The 21,212-nt window shown below is 39.1% G+C and overlaps 1 protein-coding gene across 2 annotated transcripts; it reads left to right on the plus strand.

Moving 5' to 3' along the window:
• Nucleotides 1-6,310: 6,310 nt before the first annotated feature.
• lamp5 (lysosomal associated membrane protein family member 5) lies at nucleotides 6,311-20,587 on the plus strand. 2 transcript variants are annotated; one of them, XM_012962533.3, is made up of 7 exons: nucleotides 6,311-6,672; nucleotides 7,090-7,564; nucleotides 7,764-7,936; nucleotides 8,520-8,651; nucleotides 9,054-9,153; nucleotides 12,225-12,413; nucleotides 19,461-20,587. In XM_012962533.3, the coding sequence occupies exons 2-7, from the start codon at nucleotides 7,507-7,509 to the stop codon at nucleotides 19,637-19,639; spliced, it is 831 nt and encodes a 276-aa protein (XP_012817987.1). In that variant the 5' UTR covers nucleotides 6,311-6,672; nucleotides 7,090-7,506; the 3' UTR covers nucleotides 19,640-20,587. The 2 variants fall into 2 exon arrangements, with proteins under 2 accessions (XP_012817987.1, NP_001090781.1); NM_001097312.1 differs by lacking the exon at nucleotides 6,311-6,672 and having other exon boundaries at nucleotides 7,207-7,564; nucleotides 19,461-20,579.
• Nucleotides 20,588-21,212: the final 625 nt, after the last annotated feature.

The raw sequence follows: 21,212 nt of genomic DNA on the forward strand, positions 1-21,212 counted from the left end.
AGCAAGGAATAAATAATGTGCCAAAAAGCCAAAAAAGCCTTTTCTATTTATTGCTGTCAGTTTAGCAAACCAGCATTATCGATTCTCAGCACCAGTACCTGGCACAGTTTCACACAGTTTCACAATTCTCCCTTTGTGTTTTTAATTAAGTGTTATGCTAAAACTATAGCTACAATCTATACTCCAAAGTGCATTGGGCATTATTGTGCAACTTTTCCATTCTTCTTTATCCTTTCCATATAGTGAATGTATCAGTGTACCAAAAGCCACTTAATTTACCATACAAAACCTGTATTTAAGTGTTATGTTAAAGCCACAACTATTATCTATAGTCTAAAAGTGCAATTGTGCGTTATTGTAACAGAAAAAAAAAAGGAACCCCATCCGCGATGGATGAGAGACACCCTCAGCTGGAGACAACAAAGCACAGGAGGTACCCGCAGCATAGGACGTTAAGGAGAGAGGCACTTCCGGCGGGGAAACCAGAGGCATTCACAGCACATGCAAACCCGAAGCACACAGACCCAATGTAGCCGCTGCGACTGTGTGTGCTGCCATCTTACCATTTGGATTTAGATCCCCTTTACCCGTAGAGTAAAAATGGATTTCTCCCTAGTTACTAGGAAGCCTACAAATGAGAACAGTCTTTTTCTTTTAGGGCAATGACACACAAGGTGATTCTGGGCATTGTGTCCCTCGGCCAGTGATCCCTAATCAATGACTCAACATGTTGCTCCCCAACCCCTTGGATGTTGCTCCCAGTGGCCTTAAAGCAACTTCTTATTTTTGAATTTCTGGCTTGGAGGCAAGTTTTGGTTGCATAGAAACCTGGTGTACTGCCAAACAGAGCCTCCTGTAGGCTGCCAGTCCACATAGGGGCTACCAAATAGCCAATTTTAGCCCTTATTTGGCACCCCCAGGTACAATTTTTAAACCTGTTTCGCTCCTTAACACTTTTTTCATTTGAATGTAGCTCGCAAAGGGGGTTGGGGGTCCCTGCTCTAGGCCATAGAACTCCAAAACACCTGGGTGACAAACTGCTTGAAGTAACTATGTGCGCTATTTCCCTAAAGCAAATTACTAGCCCTTTTTAAAATGTCTGTTTGGACATTTTTCAGGTGTCAGTGACACTAGAGCTAGGTGAATATGTGGTGGGGAGCAATACTCAGATAGCCTCTGCCGCTCTGATTCTGAGTTGAAAGCCTGGTATTAGCAGGCTAAAACTGCTACTCACTTCTGCAAAAATCTGTCCTGCCCAATCCTGGACAATGTAAGTTATATACACATTATGGAAATCAGTCGTACAACACCACCAGTGGCCCATTATAACAAGCAGATTTGCTGCACTCAGTAAACTCTGTGGCATTTTTCATAGCTGGGTATAACAAAAACTGAGATTTACAAATACTGTTTTAGCTGGAATTCTATGGAACAAAAACTCTCTCAGCAAGCAGCGAAACAAATGGTCTTTATGTTGATCCATCGTTAGGGTAAACTTTTTTTTCTCTTTCTGTCTTTTCTATCTTCTCTCTCTTTCCTTCTTTGTCTTTTTATCCTTTTAGCTATTTTTCATGTTTTTTTCTTCTTTTTTAAAGTTGGCTAAGGTTAACATTGTAATAATTCATCAGTGTTCAACATCATATATTGTTTTTGTATATTATTTTTGGTTATTGTAAAAAATGAGAAATCATTAATAAATCAGCAATATCAGCAAGACCATAAAACCTCTTGTTCTTCAATGCACTGACCTTGCAAGCAAACAAATCTAAAAGATTGTGTAGTTAGACCTTACACTGCAATATTTCTCTGCATTTTGTGCAGAAAACACTATTTGACAAATTACCCCCAACCCGATGTAATTGTATTGTCAAATTGTTCCTGTTTAAGCTTCTCCCTAAATGCCAGTGTCACAAACCCACACATACTGGGCTTTACTGGTTTGTACTGCAGCACAATGGACTATGGATGCTAATGTTATACTAGAAGTCTATTTACCCTTAAACCTATGAGAGACATAAGCAATGCTGAGAGGGTTAAACCAGGTAGAGAGAAACCCATGAGCTAAATTGCATTCTCCTATTTCTGTATGTAAAGCAGTTGTAAAGTGAATTATGTAGTGTGCGGCAGGCAACATGCATGTCCAATTCTCCCATATAAGATATTAGGGTGATTCTTCATGCGTATTAGGGTGAAACACACGCAGAGTACATGCTTTGATTACACCGCAGATACAACTTTATTAGAAGCTGCAGAGACTTCTAAAGCATCTCCCCATCCCTAGCTTCTCAGCTTGTACACTGTAGCACAGGCAGCAGGATTAATAGGCTCATTCAGCTTCTCTCCCTGGATCACTGGGTGAAAGACAAATATTTTTGCATAGGATAATGTCATCGGCTTCTTTCATTTTCTCCTTTCTGTATTAGTTCACTAAATTGTACTTACAACTTTTTTCTCTATGGGGAATCATAGCCGAAGGTGTGTGTGCTGCAAATACCTCTGATGGAATCTGACGTCTCCCCTTTTGGGAAAAAAGTGAACACTGGAAAGAGACAGTGAGCTTAACTCATTCTCCTCTCCTGCTATTCCTGCAGATCCATTTGCTACTGGTAATTGTCCATAGAGCAGCGATGCGCTTACCCATCCGGTGTGAGAGTCAGGCTGTGGCTGGGCTCTGTCTCCTTGATGCCTGAGACTCATTTACAGATTTACCAGAGAGACAGAGAGAGACTGAAACCTTCATTTCTGACTCACCTACAAGCATGCAACAGTCTGATCTCCCAATCTGTTTCTGTGGCATCCGAACCCTCCGTATAACAATGGCTATTAATAATGTCAGCAACAGAATTCTATTGCCAGACAGTGTATCATCAGGGAGCACATTTCTACACTTCCAAACTATGTTACTGCCGGTGCAGTTTACAATAATTATAATAAAGTTGGATATAAAATTCACATTATCAGTACTAAGCTTTAAACCTACATTAATGAGAGGTTAAAAAGATTTGACAAGTTAATTCTCTTGCCTTTTTACGGTAAGTGAACATTTATTTATTTACTAAAAAAAATGACATAAGATTTTGACAGGGACATTTGCAAAGTCTTTATGTAAAAAGTCACTAAATATAATATCTGATTAATTTTTAATTCAAGTTGATCCCTTCCCCAATTGCTCTAATTAAGTCTATAGTAGATATTGTAGTTGGTTAGCAATTGGCTATGTTATTAAATTATTAATAACATTATTAAATGTTATTGCTTTATGCCAGTCTGTTATGTCCCCAGAGACCTAAAACTATCAGCTATCAATGTCCTGTTGTGATAGAGTAGTAAAACCAATGGTATAGTTAAATAATAGCAATGATTATTATCTTATTAATTACTTGTGCCTTTTTTTTCAAATGAAATATTCCCTAGGCAACCCAGCTGGCTACCCCCACCTCACACATGGGTTGATGACTGGGGGGCAAATTGAGGAGTCAGCAGAGGGAGGATAAGGGACCTGAATATGGATGCAGAAGAGGTACGTGAAAGAAGAAAGAAAGGTCTCTTGCTGAAATGCAAAGATTTGAATGTGTCTGTCTGTAGGAGAAGAATGAAATTTCAACAGGCACCATTGAGTTTGGGTTACCCCAGACAAGGGCTGCATGTATGTTGGTGGGAAATAACCACGCACAGCCCCCATATATTGATGCTTTCACATGATCTACAGATTAAGAAAGGAATATCCCAATATGTAAAGTTTGGGGCTGGCAGACGGACTGGCTGCCCCCAACTGCTTCCTTGTTGTTTGCTGTAGAATTCCTGCCCATGAAACAGAGGCCTGGAGCGCACAGTGGCACTGCATGAAGAACTGCCCAACTGCTTCATAAAATATCAGCAATGAATAAAAGAGATTGCTGTGCACTTTCCTTTTATATACCAATAATACATTGTTTTACTGAGATGGTCAGGCAAAACATTACAAATATAAGAGGCTCTGTGGGAATATTTAAGGCTATTATTCTGATAGACATGATAGCTAATGATAAATGAGCATGAGGGATGCTCCCTACACCCAGAATTGTACTCTGCTCGCCTCTTAATACCCTTTGTATGCAGGAGAATATATCATTTTATTTCTCACTGATATTGTTTTGTTTTTGATTACCCATAGTCCTTCTTGTTTCCTCCCAAACCCTTCCAGCCAGTCCAACAACCCCTTTATAAGAAACTAGTTAGGGTGTAGCCAAGCAGCCAAGGGCCATGCTTTAATACCTTTAGCACCATAGCCAGTGATTCATTATAATTCATAATGGCACAAGCCAAGCAACAGCAATGACCCTTTTTATCCATAGCCTGTATATAGAAGTACCATTAACCAATGTGTAGCAAAGTATTCACCTTGCAGCTTTTACAGAGTGGGAATTCTTTCCATAGGCTGCAGGACAACCTTGTTACAATATTGCAGACAAAACATCTGAAATTCAAGAAAATCTGAATGAAGCTGCTGCCTCTTTGTGCCACTAATGTTTAATGAATTTTATTTTCAAACCATATATATATATATATATATATATATATGGTGCACTAATGCTGAGAAACATTGTGCATAACAACACTTTCCTATAAAATGGCTAGAATGATAAACTGCACTGCAAGAGCAGCTTCCTAAACACCATTGTGGAACATTCTGTAATATTCCCAGCATGATACACAATAGCTTTTTTTTTTTTAAAGTAAAGAGGCACAAAAATGGAGGCAAGTGAGAGGGGCTTTCAGGGTGACAATGGGAATGTACAATAAAAACAAAAAGGGTTAAATCTGCTAATCTCTGTACATTAGGATAGATGAAACTGTTTAGAGGCAAACATCCATGTTTTTTAATGTTGGCCAGGTGAAGCTGTTATAGAGGCAAACAGCTGCAGTTGCCCTTCCTTTACATGGTGGTTGTCCAAGTGAAGCAATTAATGATGGAGACATTGGAGCTGCCCTGGACATTATGTTTATACACCAGCAATGTTAAACGCCACCAATAGCCCACATTTGGTTACTTTTACCCAAGTCTCAACTGTGCACTTTTTTATTGGACAGTCACCTTCTTAAGGGTAATGGCACAAGGTACTTGGGATGCTTTAAGTGCTGTCCAAAAAAGGTGGTGTTAAAGTGTCCAATACAACATGCTCTTGTGTGCTATATTGTACACTTCAACACCACCTTTTTTGGATAGCACTTAAAGGATTCTAAGTACTTTGGGTTGGGTTGGGTGTCCCCCACCAATGAGCCAAATTCAAATGTAAAAAAATTGGAGAGCATCACAAGTATGCAAAAAGTTCCTAGGGGTGCCAAAAATGGGCTGTGATTGGCTATTGGTAGATTATATGTGAACTGACAGCCTACATGAGGCTTTGTTTCACAGTGCACATGTTTTTTTAATGCAACCAATGCTCCCAATTAAACCAGGAACTCAATGTCACTGGTTGGGGATCACTAGTATAGACTAATTAATACCACACTTTGGGGCTATTTAACACTGTGTTGCTTAAAGAGCCCTAAAACAGTTCAGAGATAGAGACCATTTTGCATTGAATAGTCTCAGATTCCACTATTATCCTTATCTCAGAGCAGTCTTTACTGGTTTGTGAGCAGGGACTTTTTTGGCATATGGAGCTAGAAAGGTTGCACTGATTGAATATAAAAGCCCAGCAACCTTATCCTAAGGCAGGGATCCCCAACCTTTTTTTACCCGTGAGCAACATTCAAATGTAAAAAGGCTTGGAGAGCAACACAAGCATAAAACATGTTCCTGGGATGCCAAATAAGGGCTGTTATTGCCTATTTGGTAGCCCCTATGTGAACTGGAAACCTATGGGATGTTCTGTTTGGCAGTACACCTGGTTTTTATGCAACCAAAACCTGCCTGCAAATCAAGAATTAAAAAAATATGCACCTACTTTTAGGCCACTGGGAGCAACATCCAAGAGGGTGGAGAGCAACATGTTGCCCCTGAGCCACTGGTTGGGGATCACTGTCCTAAGGAAACCTTATAGTTCCCACCAGTCTATCTCCTTTCTGAGTGAGTGTAGTAACCTATTAAGGTGCCAGTAAAACTTTACAACTAGTTGCTTAACGGAAAACCTTTAGACCTTTAGCTATGGTTAAACTAAAACTCTCTGTATTTGCAGCAGCAGAAGTATGCTGGAGGTTAGATTATACATAATGGGTATTTTGACCCTGGCCCCGGCAGTATTGACAGGGCAGCCCTTGTAAGCACGCCTCAAGCAAAGATAATTGCAATATACACACCCATGAGTAAAGTTGCACCTTTCTTCCTTGGCTGTTACAGTGCAAAACCCTGGGGTACATTCCTTGTTGCAGATCTGCCATATCTTCCCGCTCACTGTAACAAGGGAAAGTTAATCACAGTGGGAGACGCTAGGACAGTAAATCCGCAATACAGAGCAGTCCCATTGAATCCCAAAGCGACGCGGAGGTAGCAAGCGATCTCAGTGACAGCTGGAGGCGTATACTGGTTCGCAGCAGGGAAAATTGCGCCCATCTTGTTGCCTTATGTATTAAAGCGCACTGTGCACTGAGCCTGACTCGGCTGCCACCTTTTATATGGGGGCGTTCATGTAACTTTCCGCCGATCAGTTTCCTCCTGCAGAGATACAGTGCGGCTTTACGCACAGTCAGGTAAGTACTGTAGGGCGCAGTCTGGCTCATTTCCATTCGTGCTGTCGCTCAGTGCGCCTTGTAAGGTGACATACGACTCACTGTCGACTCGAGATTTATTATAATCAGGAACAATTCGCTCCGTTTCTGCAGCCGCAGCTTGTTACTTCTAGTTCTGTTGCTGTTTGTCAACTTATAACTCCTGACAGGGAAGGCGGTAGTTGTAGTTCAGCAGTAGTGAACAGGACACCAGGCGAACGAACATTGTGGATTTTACAAGACTGAATCGAACAGTTATTTTGTTAATCTGCTCTGCGTTTTTAATTTGTCTGTTCCTTTTTTTGCGTTGAGCGATACTGCGAGAAGTCATTTCTATAGTAGCGATTGTGTGTGTGTGTAGCGGCGTCGCAGCAAAGTCGTTTACATGTTGTTCTACAGGACAGACCGGCACATCGGGCGACCCCTGAATGTGAGCGCAGCGGAGGGTTTGATTGGGAGTTCAGCACCTCGGAGAGCGCCGGAGAGAGCAGGGAGCCTTTCAGCACCTCGGACAGCAGCAATCAGCGCTACTACCGGTGTGTGAGCTCTGCCTGGGACTGACCCCCCCCGGCCGGGGACCCCCAACATCACTGCCCAAGGGTTAGCGCTAGGTTGCATTGCGTCCCCTACTCAATGCGGAGCTGTCGGCTGATGCATTATCCTTGCGCTGAGTAAAGCAGATCCTTCCCTCCACTTCTCTTCTAATGCGGATTAGTGTCATCTGGAGGACTTTGCTGTGGACATTGTGCAGAATTATCACTCACTGAGCGCTGGGGAACAGCTTTTGGATTGTGGGGCACAAAAGTCACTCAAAGGATGGATTACAGAGCTTGCACTTCAGCCTTGAGAATGCCAGTGTTACTGCTCCTTCTCTGTAAGTGTATTGTATAAGCCACTGTCATATATAGAGACTGTCACAGAGACCTCCTGGCTAGTTACATTGTATTATATTAGAAATCATAGTACTGCTATTCTAACACCATCACATAAATAATTGTTAAACTTATATAAATAGGTCAACTGCCCTTCCTTTTGCTGTAACTGGCATATGATGTTGTGTGTTGGTTTGACAGGCACTTTCAGCTGTAACCTTGCGGAGCAAGAAGTCGAAAACCTCTCAGGTCTCTCCAGTAACCCAGACAAAAATATTTTTGCTATCCGGGAGAATGGGACGACTTGCCTTATGGCTGAATTCTCAGCTAGAATCCTCGTACCCTATGAAGTACCTTCCAGTAATGAAGTGGATGTAAGGAACTTTTATTTTAATTTTCCACTCTGTACTGTCCAATTGTTTGTTTTTTTTTAATCATGGTATAACCTTCATTTAGATCAGAGTGAATGTACATTTGCATTTGTGTGTGTGAGAGTGTGTGTGAAAGAGAAAGTTTGATATTTGTATACACACAGACCTACACTTATTGCGTTAACTAATACCTCTAATTTCCACTTATATTCATATTAGTATGGGAATATCTATGTGTATATATATATATATATACACACACACACACACACACACACACATCTCTAAAGCTAAAGCTGCTACAACTAATCTGAACAAATAGATAATTGGCATAAAACTCCAGTTTTCATTTAAAATTCGGGTAAATGAATTCAAAGAAAACCGTAATGGATACTGAAACCAGAATGTGCACCGATTCCTGGTGTTAAAACCTTCACACATTTGTGTCTAAAATGCCCGCAATAATTCTGCCTCTGCAATGCGCCCTCTTATCTCCACCGCCCAGTGATCACCAGTAAATGATATTGCGTTTTTATGTCTTTACGGCTGATACACAGGACTTTACGAGTATTTGTGTTTGTTTCAGTGGGACCTAGAAGAAGCCTCTATCCAGTTACCCAGAGATACAGAAATAAGAGGGAAATGTTGGAACAATGAATCTGAGCTCCATCTGTCCTGGCTGGACAAAGCCTATACTCTCAAGCTCTTTTTCTCCAAGGTAATTAAGGGATATCATAGTTTACTGCAGTAGACAACATGATGTGTGTTTATATCTATACATTGAACAGAAGAAATCAATATTCAGATGGGCTGACAGGTCAGATTATATTAGACTAATTTGGTGTTTTACACTTAATTTCCAGCTCATCTGACTTTAGAATGAACTACAAGCCATACACTTTCTCCCAGACTTGCCATGGGTTCATTATATATTGAGATTTATAGAATAGGCTACTCAGTTGTACAGACATACCCATTCTGACAGTGTCCAAATCTCTGTAGACTGTTTGGTTCTGTTACTCCCCATTATCAGTAGTACAGGATACATTTTGATACATCTGTAGGTTTTTGTTTAATGTTTTTATATCATTTACCCACATTGTGCAACGTTTCCAAACAGGAGGGACAAGATGCTTCCAAATCCCGTAGTTGGAAAATGAGTAAAATCCAGTTTTTGTATGACCCTTCGGAACACACAATTTTTAAGAGCGGAGCAAGACGTAAGTATGAGATTAACTAGCCTTTATTTTGTGCCAGGGACCATAGTCGTACACATGGACATCCACACCAACATTCACCGGGGCATTAGGATAATGGGCAATTGAACCTGATATAACTGCTAGGAGCTTTACCTAATATAACTGCAATAGAAGAGGAGGACGGGAAAAAAGAAAGAAATGTCTTTAATTTGTAGAATCCCGCAATTAGAGCGTGTGGAGCAGTGGAGAAGATGGAAGCAGTAGGAGCCAGTAGGATGCTCGCTGCAGTCGCTGAGTCATTTTTGCAGTTGAGTGCTGACGTGCTTCCCTGCCAGATGTTCATCTCATTGCTCACTACAATGCAGCTCTTTCTCCTGCTCCCCAGCCTGTCTGGGTGTTTGTAGCACAATGCTCTTATATGGGCTCAGCATTCATACACGGATTGTGCAATCAATTCTAAGGGAATTTGCTTTCTTTTTGCTGTATGAGCTATTGCTAGTGAGAGGGGCGAGGTTAGCTGGCCAGAAGATCTGGAGAAGTCCAAACCAAAAAATGAAAGGGAACATCTATTATCAAAATGGTTTTTATACAGGTATTGGATCCATTATTTGGAAACCTGTTATCCAGAAAGCACCTAAGTATGGGTAGGCCATCACCCATAGACTCCAGTAAATACTTCAAGTTTTTAAAAATGATTTCTTTTTCTCTGTAAAAATAAAACAGTACCTTGTCCTTGATCCCAACAAAGATATAATTACCCCTTATTGGGGGCAGAACAGCCCTATTGGGTTTATTTCATGGTTAAATGATTCCCTTTTCTCTGTAATAATAAAACAGTACCTGTACTTGATCCCAACTAAGATATAATTACCCCTTATTGGGGGCAGAACAGCCCTATTGGTTTTATTTAATGGTTAAATGATTCCCTTTTCTCTGTAATAATAAAACAGTACCTGTACTTGATCCCAACTAAGATATAATTACCCCTTATTGGGGGCAGAACAGCCCTATTGGGTTTATTTAATGGTTAAATGATTACCTTTTTCTCTGTAATAATAAAACAGTACCTGTACTTGATCCCAACTAAGATATAATTACCCCTTATTGGGGGCAGAACAGCCCTATTGGGTTTATTGAATGGTTAAATGATTCCCTTTTCTCTGTTATAATAAAACAGTACCTGTACTTGATCCCAACTAAGATATAATTACCCCTTATTGGGGGCAGAACAGCCCTATTGGGTTTATTTAATGGTTAAATGATTCCTTTTTCTCTGTAATAATAAAACAGTACCTGTACTTGATCCCAACTAAGATATAATTACCCCTTATTGGGGGCAGAACAGCCCTATTGGGTTTATTTAATGGTTAAATGATTCCCTTTTCTCTGTAATAATAAAACAGTACCTGTACTTGATCCCAACTAAGATATAATTACCCCTTATTGGGGGCAGAACAGCCCTATTGGGTTTATTTAATGGTTAAATGATTCCCTTTTCTCTGTAATAATAAAACAGTACCTGTACTTGATCCCAACTAAGATATAATTAATCCTTATTGGGGGCAGAACAATCCTATTGGGTTTATTTAATGTGTAAATCAGTATGGAGATCCATATTACAGAAATTTCCCTTATCTGGAAACCCCAGATCCCAAGCATTCTGGATAACAGGTCCCGTACCTGCTTCTGCTTACCTTATTATGTTTTTTTAGGGATGCATTGAATCCAGCCAAACCCCGAATCCTTTCAGCTGAACACTGAACCATATATGAAACCTTATTTGCACATGCAAATTGCATATAAGAAAATTAGGACACGGGAGGGTTAAAGAGAAAAAAAATTCAACTTCTGTGTTTATTTGACAAAAAGTCACATGATTTTAAAGATTCAGATTTGCTTCAGCCAGAGGCATGGATTCTGCTGAAAAAGGCCGAATCTTGGCCGAATCCCAAACCGAATCCTGGATTTAGTGCATCCATAGTAAACAGGGCATAAGATATGGACCAGGAGAATACCAGCCCCAAGCAGCGAATTGCATTATGACAAAAAGGCCATACTGTTTACACAATATGCCTTGTTTATATTAATATATTATATGATGAGCACCAATACAATTTTTCTGATAAGGAAAAGGACTGTAGAGTACAGGGGTGGGATTAAGAAACTACTGGATATGAGAGTCCGCATTGATTTGCAGGCTTATTGTTTATAAGACCATTTAATGACTACAATCTTAATTGTGTATACCAGAATATATATATATATATAATGTTTGCATGTTTTTATTAGTAATATAATAAAAACATTGCTTGTGTGGGTTCCATTGAATGGCATACCCAATCACTTATCCAACAGGACAGTTGAAAGGCTCTTATGTTCCATTGAATGTTGATCTTATTAAAATCTGAAGCCCAACTTTGGACCAATCATTAGCCACATATGGGGCAAACATCTTATTATTTTATAAATGATTCTTGTATGACTGTTAATAACGGGTCGACTGGTGTCTAGAATGTGTAATATGAGTTTATATATGTTTATATACGTTTATTGTTATTTGTTTGCAAATGGAAACCATAATCCTCAACTTTGCCCTCTGTTTCCAAGAATACCGAGCATTGCCCCCAGCATTGTAATTTGTTGCCTGTTATGCATGCTCCTTATTTGTGACCAGCAAGGCCAAAACTGTGTTCCTTAATACCCACCTTAAATCTATATTCCACAAGTAGAACAGACAATCTAAATCTTTAAATGGGAGCTCATTGCAAGCTGTAGTATGGAACTGTCTGAAGTTTACATATAAATGGGCTTATTTATCAATTTTCTAAATCGAATAAACTCGCATACCGAATGCTCGCTTCTAAAAGCGCAGACTCGGGCACAATGCACTGAGATGGCCGCCTACACACCAATATTACAGCTAAAGTAAAAAAAAACTTTTGTTGGTTCAAGAATAAAATTATAAATGGAAGAGTGAATTATTTGCTATGTAAACAGTATCACTTAGAAATAAAAATCATGACAGTATCCCCTTAAAATGGCGAACGCTGATAAATCACCCCCTAAAAGTATCTGTTTTTTCATCTTCCTAGCTGGAAGGCACACAGCCAATAGCCACCACCTCTCTCTCATGGTCACACCAGCTGGCATGTCTTATGAATGTGAGGCAACCCAGAGAATCAGCCTGACATCTACTGACCACCAGAAGATAGTCGTTCTGTACCTTTCGGAAGTTCACCTACAGCCATTTGATATCAAGAGTGATTTCGTCTACAGTGAAGGTACTGTACTTTGTTTCTTCCTATGGTTCTAAAAAATATCCGAGTTCATGAACACCATATAAGAGAAACACAAACTGTTTAACTGTATAAATGTTTATAAATAATATCTTAGAGATGTCGGTAGTTACAGTCAGTGCTTAGTGATGTCACTTTTGTCACATGGAACAGTGGAACTTCAATGTTATCTGAAATAGTGAACCCTAATGTATCCTTATAAATGCTGGTAGAGTTCAATGACCTCTCTAACAGCCTATGGCATACTACCTTTATATCTATATTGAACTCCTCTTTGACGGTGGGTGGGATACACAAAGCCTAAAGTACACTCACATATACAGTAGTTTCTGCCTGTTCTGGAAGTTCATGAATTCTTATCAGTGGGAAAGCTCTGTGGCTATATCAATGCACAAGGTTAAAGGGTAATTAATAAGGCCATATAATTCCAGAGTGACTTCTAAAAATCTTACTGTTAATAACATACCATCTTTCTTATAAAACTATTTTGGAGCTAAGCAAGTTCCATGAATAAGCTGATTGCCATATGTAAATATATTATTTTGTATTATATTAAATATAGCTTCCTAAATTCAATAACATTGACCTGCAGTCATTTTTTCATCCATTCCTATATATATATATACATATATATACCCCATACCTGCATATATATATATATATAGCTATGGGATCCCTTTATCCATAAAGCTCTCTGAGTTAAGGGAAAGCCAACTCCCATAGAGGTCATGATTATCAAATAAGTCAAATTTTCTAAAGATAATTTGGGTTTTCTCTGAGATAATAAAGCAGTACCTTGTATTTGATGGTAACTAAGCTGCATGAATCCATACTGGTGCCAAAACAATCCTATTGGGTTTATTTGATGTTTAAATTATTTTTTGGAGACATATAAAAGAGCAGATTTATGAAAGCGTGAGATTAGAGCTCACCACGAAAATATTTACCCACTTTCCATTCATTCCTATTGGATTTTTAGAAGTGTATTTATCACTGGGGGAATGTTCGAGTTCACCATTTGACAAATACACTTCTATATATCCCATAGGAATAAATAGAATGTGGGTGGGTTTTTCTGTGGGGAGCTCTAATGCTCTAATCTCACATTTTGAGAAATCTGCCCTTAAAAAAATGGTTATCCAAATCATGAAAAGATCTCTTATCCGGAAAACCCCATGTTCCAAGCATTCTGGATAATAGATCCTATAACTATATATGAAAAATATGTAATAGAATTGATTTTTATCATGCTTTTCCATTCTTCTTCACACTATAATTTCTCTTATTATAAAGAGAGACATTTCTTGACCTGCCGTCTTTCTTTAATCAATTTCTGATTTCTATTCCCATTGCCTATACACTATAAGGTTTGTCTACAAGCTCCTTGTTCAGCATATTTTAGCCAAGTCCCTACTGACCGTTTGCACTATGGCTTCAGTGAAATCCCTTCTCTGAGTAACATTGCTATTGTCCTGTTTTTAGCTACTTGCTCCCCCCCCCCATCTTATCTCTAAACATACTGTATTCCACCTGGGACAGTCGCACTGCCCTTTCTAGTTCAATAGGCAGTTAGATTTCAGCCTGCAAGGCTCTCCCTGCACCCACAGTGTACAGTGTGTATGATTTTATTATAAATAAATCTGATGTTAGAAAACCCCTCTATAATTGCATTATGTACCCACCAATTTCATCGTATTAGCCATAAAATTAATTTGTATTTTTAAAAATGTACTAGGATAGTTCCAAGCTTTACAGTAGGGTGCGGAATTGTGTATTCTTATTGTTATCAGCAGCTTTAAATATAATATGCAAATAATAAAACATATATTCAGTGTGCACTGCAATAAAATGTGCGATTGGACAGGAAAGTATAAATTCAGTCAGTATAGTGTGGAGGTTCCCAAACTTTCGTACTGCCCCCCTGGTGGCGGAATAGTATTAGATATTGGTGATTTTTTTAAGACCATTTAAAGGGGAAGGTATAATAATCAGTTTAATGGATCAGTTATATATATATATATAGACATACCCAGCCTTTTCATCAAGCAGCTGCTGCACTGGTCTATCAGGGGGAAGGGGTGGTTTGTACTTGATCCCAACTAAGATATAATTAATCCTTATTAGATTGGGTTCATTTAATGCTTAAATAATTTTATAGCAGACTTAAGGCATGAAGATCCAAATTACAGAAAGACCCCTTATCCAGGAAACCCCAGGTCCCAAGCATTCTGGATAAAAGGTCCCATACCTGTACTAGATGTGCTGGGCTTTAGCAACCAGAGTTAGATTTATATTAACTCCTTTCCCCTGACTCTATAACGCTTCCTGATGTTATTTTGTTCACAACGCTAATGCTTACTTCATTGGACCATTAATTTAATTATGACAACACTATCTACTTTTCAATAATTATAAACTGTAAATGCACATTAGTGATTCTGTGACAAATCACAAAACCATAGTGCCTTATATATAAGGGCTCATTTACAATGTTCTACGAAGTGTGCAAAGAGCAAACAAAGACCACAATCAGAGCACAGAGACCTGCAGACCGTGCTGTGCGGCCTGCATTCTGACGCATATGGTAGGAGTGGATGGATGCAAAACCTGCATTGGGGCTTTGTCCTTCCCGTGTGTCATAAGACAGGTAGTATGGACAGGGCTGGCTGCACCCCTGAACAATGCACGGGGGTGCAAATGCCTTTCCTAATGAGCCTTAGTGCACTTGTGCCCCCTGGAGTCGTAAATGACCCCTATGGTCTGTAATAGCAAATTCCCAATAAGGTGTGTGGTACAGATATTTTTCACTTAATTTTCCTATATTTAGCAGGCTAAATTAAAGACAGCCCCCCCCCCCCAAAACCATCGAAAAATGGGTGCCGTGCATCATAATGAGTGCAAAAATAAAAAAAATAAAATCTAGCAAATAGCTAGAAATAACAGGTAGTTCTTTCTGATTTTTCCTGTATTTGTTTACCTATCAAAGTAAGCACTGATTTTTTGATCCTGTGGTATTACTGCTTTGTGCTGTTACATGATGGGATTTGATGTTTTTTTCTAAAACAATTATGGTGCAATATACTGTACTACAGCAGGATTCCATGGGAAGCCAGAAGCCTCTATAATAGCAGTGGTTAAAGCACCTTGTTCTAAATCAGCCTAGAATGAGGGAAGCAGCCTGAGGGTGCAGCCAGTGCTTGTGCATTATTTGGGGCATTATTATTACAGGTATCAGACCCCTTATCCGGAAACCTGTTATCCAGAAATCTCCGAATTACGGAATGCCCGTCTCCCATAGACTCCATTTTAATCAAATAATTCAGAATTTTAAAATTGATTTCCTTTTTCTATGTAGAAATAAAACAGAACCTTGTAATTGATCCCAACTAAGATATAATTAATCCTTATTGGATGAAAAACAATCCTATTGGGTTTAATTAATGTTTTATTGATTTTTTAGTAGAGGTATTGAGATCCAAATTACGGAAAGACCCCTTATCCGGAATACCCTTGGTCCCGAGCATTCTGGATAATGGGTCCCATACCTGTATTAACATTTATTTATAAAGCGCCAACATATTCCGCAGTGCTGTACAATAAGTGGGATTCATACATTGGACATACAGAGTAACATATAAAGCAATCAATAAGGTGAAGAGGGCCCTGCCCAAAAGAGCTTACAATCTACAAATTAGAAACATGGTTCCTGCCTCTGGTCCAGCTTGGTGTTTAGGAAGATATATGTGCTTGAGTTTTTCATTGGAGGTCAGAATTCTAAGAATACTGTGACTGTGGGAGCGTGCTACAGTAATAGGAGGAAGCGCACAAAATGGAGCAATATTGTCTGCATATTGATATTCTTCTCTAATAATCACTTAAGATTCACAATTTCACTTAAGTTCACCATTTACTTGGAATTCTATAGCAAACAATTACCATAGTTAGACCTGTAATTAAACATTGCACCTTTTATTTTAAAAAAAATGTAGTATTTCCTGTCCTAAATGTATAATGTATGTACTATATAGTGAATAACATACCCCCTATTGTAAAATATAAGGATATTAAGTCACCAAGAAGTTCCATGCCCTTTTATACAGAGCAGGGAACTCCGAAGTGATTTCTAATATCTTCATATTTTACAACAGGGGGTAAATTATTTATTTTAATACACAAGTTTCTGTGAGTCATGTGACAGAAGTGACATTGTAATGACATTGGGCAGCAAAAAGCCACTTCTGGTAACTTAAAGGGACAGTAACACCAAAAAATGAAAGTGTATAAAAGTAATTACTATATAATGTAATGCTGCCCTGTACTTGTACAACTGGTGTGTTTGCCTCAGAAAGACTACTATAGTTTATATAACAAAACTTCTGTGTAGCCACGGGGGCAGCCATTTACAGGAGAAAAGGCACAGGTTACTTAGCAGATAACAGATAAAACCCCATTATATTCTACAAAGCTTATCTGTTATCTGCTATGTGCCTGTGCCTTTTCTCCTTTTCCCAGCTTCAATGGCTGCCTCCGTATTGACATAGCAGCTCATTTATATAAACTATAGTAGCATTTCTGTTGCAAACTTACCAGTTTTACCAGCGCAGGGCAACTGTACATTATATTTTAATTACTTTAAAACACTTTCATTTTTTGGTGTTACTGTTCCATTAAAGAGCTGAAATTTGGATTTTTAAATCAGAATTACGGCTCTGCTAGTGCATAGAATGCTATTGTACTCTCTGCACTAATGATACGGCTCAACCTCAGCCCCCTCCAACGCAAAGTGCTGAGGGGTTAGGGGGGCGGTATCCAATAGGTTGCCTCAGGGGCCAGAATGCACCTGTTGCCCAGGTGCAGTGAGCCAAAGCCATAGCAACCAATAAGATGTTTGCTTTTAAACATCTGGCCCATAAATTCTATCTGCTGATTGGTTGATATGGATCCTTATATCAGTAGCTCTTTGTATCCTTTATCACATTAATCCACAGATCTTGTTAGCACTGACTATTGCTATTTGCAGCTCTGACCTGGGAGAAATGTAGTACTGGGGCAACGATTGCTCCAGGTCTATGAACCCATAGCATCCAATCAGCAAATAGCATTTACTAAATTTTGAAAGTGAAATCCGAGGGCTTATTTACTTACACAGGAGCTAAATGGCACAAGAAGACTTGCCAATAACAACCAATCAAAAATTAGATTGGAACAGACTACTGTCAGTTATGCAATTAAAAGACTGATTCAATTGTTTGCTGGGTGTATCTACACCAGTGAAATCAGCACCTGCATTGTAAGGATTACTAAAACAAACTGTGCATCTCTTATTACATTCCCATCATAGTAAATACTGGATACAGGAACATTTTACTATAGATTGCAAATCGTTTCCAAGTCTCTCCCCTTTCAGTAAAGTATTTGTACTGCTGGCTTATGAATTTTCCAGTTTTAGGCTATGGCCTTCTTACAGGGAAACAGTTTTTTTATATTTAAGTTTGGAACTTTACATGGAGCTAGATATGTTGTTAGTTTCCCAGTGTGCTGCAGCCATGGCCATGTGCTCTGATAAACTTCAGTCACACTTTACTGCTAAGCTGCAAGTTGGAGTGATATCACCCCCCTCCCTCTCCCCCAGCAGCCAATCAACAATGGGAAGGTAGCAAGATAGCAGCACCTGTATTGCTAAAAATGCTCCCATGCCCCACCTAATGGTAGATATGAGAATAGTACTCAATAGTAAGAAATCCAAGTCTAGCTTGGGACTCCTCCAGTTACATGGGAGTAGGATAAACAATAGGTTACCTGAAAGTAGTTCTAATGTGTAGCGCTGGCTCCTTCTGAAAGCTCAGACTCAGGCACAATGCACTGAGATGGCGCCTACACACCAATATTATAACTAAAAAATACATTGGTTGGTTCAAGAATAAAATTTTAAATGGTAGAGTGAATTATATGCAATGTAAACAGTGTAATTTAGTAATAAAAACTATACCATAATAGACGATTGTATCTTAGGTTGTGCCTTGTTTTACCCTTTGTAAGCTGCATGCACTGTGCCCCTTAGATGCAAAAAAAAGCTTTCTCTTTTGCCCTTTAATTTTTAAGATGTCTTAATCAATGCTTGGGGTCAACAAATGTAGTGTGCAAGTTAGGGATGCACCAAATCAACTATTTTAGTATCTGACGGAACCCAGAGTGCTACTTTGTATATACAAATTAGGACACGGAAGGGTTAAAGAGAAAAAAAATTTAAACTTCTGTGTTTATGTGACAAAAAAGTCCCATGGTTTTAAGGAGATTGGTCCGAATGGATTCATCTGAATCTGAATCCTGCTGAAAAAGGCCAAATCTTGAACAAATATTGAACTGAATCCTGGATTCAGTGCATCCCTAGTGCAAACTGCAACTTTAAAAGCAATTGCCATTTTTTTTTACCCACAATGCAGCATCCCCCCCATAATTCACACAATCTTCAATTGTGTGAAAATTAATGCAGTTGTGTTTCACTTTGAATCAGATACAACTGCAATGAAACCTTTCTAAATCTATTTGGTGCCATTTCCATTGCTCGGCATAAGAATAACATGTGCTCCCTAATTCTTTTTGTGCAACTGCGTTGGGAAGATTGACACAGACAGCTGTGGGAACCCTGGGGCTACCTATTAATGATCCCCTATTATGCTTTCTATAAATTAGCTGTTAGTGATCCTTAATCTATGGGTAAGTACCCAAAAATGGTTGCCATGCCTTAAATGGTGGATCTTCATGATGCCCATTAATAGAGTGAAATCTTTTTTCAACAAAATAAAATAGTTGTTTCAATTCTAAACCAATTTTGGATCACAAAGCGAATTCCCAGTATTTATGTGAAACAATGAATTACCTAATAAGTAAACCATGGACCACATGTAAAAAATCAATGCTTGTCCCAAAAAGTCTCTAAAGAACACAATATAGGCTTCACTTATGTACCCCTATACATGCTGGAATAGTTATATGCATTGCATGTAAAGGAGCATCTGATTTTAATTCCAGAATACAAGTGTCCAACGGATCAAAGGAAGCAGCTGGAGGAAACGCTTCCCCTCATCCTAGGCCTGACGTTGGGAGTAGCCATACTCATCATCGTCGCCGTGTATCACATTCACCACAAGATGACAGCCAATCAAGTTCAGATACCTCGGGACAGATCTCTGTACAAGCACATGGGATAAACCAAGACAAATTCAATGCAGGGCACATAACCCATCAGGTAGATAAAGCAACTGCACTTTTCTAAAGGCTCCTCCCATTTCCCGCCTACATTCCATATGCTCTGACATTGAAGTGGTTAGTATCCTATTTAGCATCCATCTGCAGTTAGTGTGGCCCTACAGATCAGGTGTGTGGCCCTCTGATTGAACCACAGCCTCTAATATTCTAGGGGTTGCACTCCCCAAACAGCAGTATTGAATACCTTCTCCCCATTGGTGTGTCCATTTATATCATAGCCTTTTCTATAGTTACTACCTTAACTGTAGATATCTAGCTCTTGGGTATAAACCCTGTCCTTTGCTGGTTGAAATTGCTGGAAGCTTTGGGTTTAAAATCCCTCCTTTAAGCCATGATCCCTAATGTTTCCAGTGCTTTAATGACCTCACTGGCATTGGGGGGGCTAGTAATAGTCTGTAAATATTATCATCACCACCCATTGCAGGTATATTCATTGCTATAGACCCTATGCATGTTCAGATTTATATTATGATAATATAGATATATAATAAAAGAAACTTTAACTATATGATAAGAAACTTCTAGACTTTACATACTATTTTATAAGGACAATTCAGAACATCAGAATTGTCACGTTGAGCTTTTTCTACGTTAGCGATTGTTACAATTATCTATAGGCTGCGATGCATCCGCTAAGGACACAAGGAGCGCAATAGAATTAATCAGACCTTGGACGCCAGATAACTCATTTTGTGGACTAATAAATGAAAGCTTGAATCTGCTAGGCATGATGCATGTTTGGTTCTTGTGCAGTGCTCCCCAGTATAATAATAATACCCTGATACACTGACGACTATGCATATTCCTTTGCTTTATAAAGTGTCCATTTGAAAGGATGATAAACTGTTTGGCATAAAATTATTAAATACCTTTTCATTATAATCTGCAAATGTCTGTCTTTTATTTATTGTAAAAGCCTGCAAATTAGGTCATAATAAAGAAAATATAAATACAAGACTGGACCCTTGTTGTACAAAATTAAGAGATTAAAGGGGTTGTTCACCTTTAAAGGACAAGGAAAGGATTAATCACTGGGGGGGGGGGGGTCCAAAATGTTAGGCACCCCAGGGATTGTATGCTGGTGCTGCTGTTAGCCAAAAAACAAAAAAGTCAGCTTTCTAATGTGCATACGCCGGGATTGCAGCAATAGAAGAAGGAAGAGGATAGCGATTTTCTGCTTATAAGAACACTGGCCGGGGTATCAGGTAAGTGATTACAATACTGGGGGGCTCCTAACATTTGGCACCACCCCCCCCATTGATTTTAACTTTTCTTCTCCTTTATAGGAACAGTAACACCAAAGAATAAAAGTGTATAAAAGTAATTACATTATAATGCACTGCTGCCCTGCCCTGGTACAACTGGGGTGTTTGCCTCAGAAACCCTACTATAGTTTATATAAACAAGGCAGCTGTGTAGGCATGGGGGCAGCCATTCAAAGGAGAAAAGGCACAGGTTACTTAGCAGATAACAGATAAACCCCCCATTATATACTACAGATCTGATATCTGCTAT

This window comes from Xenopus tropicalis, chromosome 5 (assembly GCF_000004195.4).
Source record: "Xenopus tropicalis strain Nigerian chromosome 5, UCB_Xtro_10.0, whole genome shotgun sequence".
Taxonomy (NCBI): Eukaryota; Metazoa; Chordata; class Amphibia; order Anura; family Pipidae; genus Xenopus; species Xenopus tropicalis.

Excerpts from the sequence above, each read along its gene's own strand:
- lamp5 (XM_012962533.3), top strand. The coding sequence starts at position 7,507 with ATGGATTACAGAGCTTGCACTTCAGCCTTGAGAATGCCAGTGTTACTG. Across the intron at positions 7,937-8,519 it reads CTTCCAGTAATGAAGTGGAT|TGGGACCTAGAAGAAGCCTC; the intron begins GTAAGGAACTTT and ends TGTTTGTTTCAG. Across the intron at positions 9,154-12,224 it reads TTTTAAGAGCGGAGCAAGAC|CTGGAAGGCACACAGCCAAT; the intron begins GTAAGTATGAGA and ends TCATCTTCCTAG.